Source organism: Alligator sinensis, unplaced genomic scaffold, assembly GCF_000455745.1.
Source record: "Alligator sinensis unplaced genomic scaffold, ASM45574v1 scaffold18_2, whole genome shotgun sequence".
Lineage (NCBI taxonomy): Eukaryota > Metazoa > Chordata > Crocodylia > Alligatoridae > Alligator > Alligator sinensis.
This window is the reverse complement of record NW_005842281.1, coordinates 261,341-265,598: the sequence shown is the minus strand read 5'-3', so window position 1 is coordinate 265,598 and position 4,258 is coordinate 261,341. Positions and strand designations below refer to the sequence as shown.

Genomic DNA, 4,258 nt, shown 5'->3' with positions numbered 1-4,258 from the left:
GCCGCACCCTGAGGGAGCACCCTGCCCCAAGTGAGCCCCCGCCAGCTCCGGGGAACTGCTCCGCGGGCTCCACTGGCTCTGGGGAAGTGCTCCACTCCCCGGCCCGGATGCCATGTACCTCCTTGCTCCCCAAGGTGAAGTGGGGGAGCGGAGCAGTGTCCTGGAGCTGGCGGAGCCCGCACCAGGCCCCCAGCACCCCAATCCCCTAGCCCCCAGGCCACCTAGCCCCCAGCCCCTAACCACCAGGCCTTTGGCCTCCGGGCCCCTGCCTCCACTGCCTGGCTCAGGTGAGGGGTGAGGAGCTTACCTTCGGTAAATATCCCACGCCACACCGAAGCGGCGCGCTCACAGACCGAAGCAGCGCGCTCATGGACCAAAGCGGCGCGCTCATGGACCACTACTCCTTAGAGGGAACATTGGTTCTAAGGCATGTTATCAAGCACTTTTCATCCATTTAAAAGAACAGGTTTTGGAGCAAACACTACATCTTTCAGAGATTGTCATGCAAGGGTGTTTTGGAGAGTAATGGCAGTTTCAAAATAAAACCATTCTGTGTGCAGTGAGTGGGAAAGTGCAGTGGAAAACACTGATGGTGGCATTGTTGAACACGCCTATTATTATAACTATGTAGAGAAGTGATGTGCCCCAGTAAATGGTCATTGCACAAAAAATGGTTTTATTTCATACTTGCCACTACTTTCTGAAATACCCTCATATTCTATCTTTATCTGATCCAGCTGCCTAATCATCCACCCCACCAAAAAAGACTTGCAAGACCAGGTTCTCAATGGATACAAATCATTCTAGGGCTTAACTGAAGTCAGTGGAACTGTGATGGTTGATTGTGTAAACCCCTGTTGTTTTCAATGAGACATGCCCAGGTGATATGTAGAAGTTTTATAAAGCTAACATAAAGTTTAAAGAAAAGCCTTGATGGTCAGGAATCCTGTTTATGTTCCTAGCACATCACTGACTTGAGCTCTTAACATTTTGTTTCTATGTCCTCATTTGTAGAATTGGGATAATACTTATCTATAAAAAGAGATTGTCAAACTGAACCAATTAATGTTTGCAAAGTGTTTGAGATCCAGCACTTGATGAAGCAAAAATATCACTGCCATCATTACTGCAGATGCTGCCTGCTGTGTTTGCACATTGGAGTACAGCTTTCTGGTAACCCCAGTGAGATGCAAGTGTCTAGTTTCTTTGTCCAAATAGAGAGAAATGGAAAAATTAAAGGAACTGCAAAAATTCCAAAACAGCATTGTAAAAATGTTTAGCTTTTATATAATCATTTAAAAGTGCTACTTTTCAATTACACATCAAAACACAAAGTACAATCTTTAAAATAATATTGCTATTGCTTTTCTTTATAAACACAAACTGAATTGTCCACAGTAATGAAATGTCCACAGTAAAAGATTGTTGTGGTTTACTAGCATGGTGCAACTTGATGTGTTTTTAAAATTGCCCACTTTTTTTAGCAATAAAAACAGAAATAAAGATAGACCAAAATATAAGGCTATTAAAAAATAAATAGGTGGCACAAGTATATTCATGTAGGGACCAGATGGAGTTTTCTGAAATTTTAGTGGCATCCTTATTTCTGCTTAATAAATAAAAGGTAAGCTAATACAAAATAAATTAAATAAATAAAGAATAAAGGATTTTCAGTTTTGTAGATACCAACTTAAATTTCTTTATTGGAAACTGGAGCAGACATACCAGTTAAAGTAAGACAGAGGTATATTTTGTTCTTTAAAACAGGAAGATTGGTTTGGGACTTTTTGTATTCCTTTTATTGATTAAACTAGTCAAAGGTTATTTTCAAATCTCATCTGGAAAAAATAGGCCATAGCCAGAGTTATTGGAACGAAGAAGGTGGAAAAATATTCTGAAGAGTCATGAATTTAAAAAAATAAAATCCTTGAACTTGGAAAGTATTTGCTGGAAAAATGGAAAATCATATTAGATTCAGAAAGAACCCAGATGAAATATTTAAAAATTATAAGCAAAAATTGTGACAGGTCTAAAGTAAAATTTAAAACAACAGTTCTGTTTTCAAATTCATTACCACTGATGACCTCTTCTGTGAATTTCTTGCTCATACTACTGTGGCGCTGAAAGTAGTATCTTCAAAAAATATTTGTTTTGCTGATTAAAGGGATTTAAAAGTATGTCATTAGTTATTTAGTTTCCAGTGTCTTTATAAATGTGTTTGTCATGCTTTGAAGTAACTTTTCCACGTCGCAGTTGACTACTTTTCTTTCTGTCACTCCCCTATGTTATATTTCTGGTGCTTACAATCCATGGATATGTTTATATTTACTATTACTTTATTTTACCTTTTCAGCTCTTGTCCTTTCTTCAGGGATTATTTACTTTTTACCACGAGGGATATGAACTGGCACAGGAGTTTGCTCCATACAAGCAGCAGCTGCAATTCAATTTACAAAATGTAAGGCTGAACTGTATTGACTATGTTTTTTAGCTCATTTAATATTAAGGCAATACAGGAGACCAGCATTTTTTTTATTGGAACTGTAAAACTTGAAATCTGTTGAAAGCTGAATAAGTTAAATTTATGAATAGGTGGTAAGCCTGATAGCACAAAGCTTCATTCTGTCCTGAGCCTTTGAAAATCATCTGATTTTATAATTGCTTTTGTAATCAAAAGTTTGATACATGATGTCCAGGTTTCATTATGGCAGGGACGGGCAGTTACTTCAGGTGGAAGGGCTTTTACCGAGTTTTGGCAAGCTGTTGAGGGTGTCCCTACCCCTTGATGGGTGGCACACCCCCTGGTCATCATCTTGTGACCAGACATCCCACCCCCTAACCCTCCTCTTGCCCCTGAAAGTCCACCTTTCAGCACAGTGTTTTGCCATCTCCGAAACAGAAAAATACAAAATTATATTCTAAAAAGCGAACATCTAAAACATTCATTAATTTGATTTCAAAAAATATTTTTGTCCTAGTTTACATACATTTGTGTAGTGTACATACAGGTGATTGTATATAATAGTTTAAAATGAAGTCTTACACTTGTATATTGTGGAAGGGGTGGGCGTATGGAGGTGGGTATAGGTTTGTGGGGGGCTGTGGATGTGGGGGAGGGTGTGGGTGTGTCTGCAGGAGTGGATAGGTGTGGGGGTGTGAGTATTGGGTGAAGGAACATGTACGTGTGTTTCTGGATATGTGGGGTGGGAGTAGGTATAGGGTTTGTGGGAGGCTGTGCATGGGGGGTGGCTGGAGTGTGTGAGGTAGTGTGGATGTGGGGGTATGCTTGTATGACAGTGCGAGGGGGGGTGTCATGTGTATGGTGGGGTGTGCTTGTGGGACTCACCCTACAAACACACACACACACACACACACACACACGCACACTCCCTCCCTATACCCACACATACACACACACGGGTACTGGAGCCAGGTACCCATGTCCCTGGGTCCAGCGATGCATCCAGGAGCCATGTGGTGTTGGAGCAGTGTGGGGTTAGGAAAGCAGGAAAATGGCTAGGGGTGGGTCAGGGCTGGACTGCCTGCATCCTGCTGCTGACTCCCCCTGGGTCCTACTGTCGCTGGCACCTGTCATCTTTGACAGGCAGCCAGGAGTAGATAAATACTAATTTTCTAAAATTTTTAGGGGCCCTTAGGGCCAGATAGAATGGCCTGATGGGCCTTTATTCAGAAACACATCATTAAGACAGACACAGTTCACTCTTTAACTTAATATTTTAAGTTTTGTAAGCAGAGATGAACTTGAGCACACATGTAAGTGCTTTTTTGAATTAGAGCCTGATTTTAGGAATGAAGTTATGCACCCTGAAAGTGTTCCAGCTGATGCAGATTGAAGCAGCTCATCTGCTTAATATCACAGCTTGCCTTGACCCCATTGCCCTGCTTTGTCATCTGTATTAGATTCCCACTAAATGTAGGGTTTATTTGAAAGTTTTGCTCCTCATATGCAAAGGGCATCCTTTTACTCTAGTTTTTTGAGATATCATGTCTCCTACTGTATGACCATCAGTTCTCAGAGCTGCAGAGTTTCACAGGATAAATGAAATGGTTGACTAATAGGAGGCAGCATATGAATTTATGAGCTAGAACTGGAGTGTCAAACTTATCCCATGCCCTGAGCCAGATCCATGGGGCAAGTGGTGACAGCTGTGGCTGTGGGACATGGGGCAGAGGCAGCAGCGGTGGCACAAGCACTGGTGGTGGCCAGGGAAGTGGCTGTGAGCCAAGCAACCTCAGA

The 4,258-nt window shown here is 41.9% G+C and overlaps 1 protein-coding gene across 4 annotated transcripts in view; it reads left to right on the top strand.

The window, feature by feature from the left end:
- Positions 1-4,258, top strand: part of ARHGAP42 (Rho GTPase activating protein 42) — a 332,737-nt gene that overhangs the window by 248,549 nt on the left and 79,930 nt on the right. For all 4 annotated transcript variants that reach the window (XM_025209311.1, XM_025209310.1, XM_006027992.3 and 1 more), the window contains exon 7: positions 2,354-2,458. In XM_025209311.1, coding sequence (XP_025065096.1) covers positions 2,354-2,458 — 105 coding nt within the window. The remainder of the gene's footprint in view (positions 1-2,353; positions 2,459-4,258) is intronic.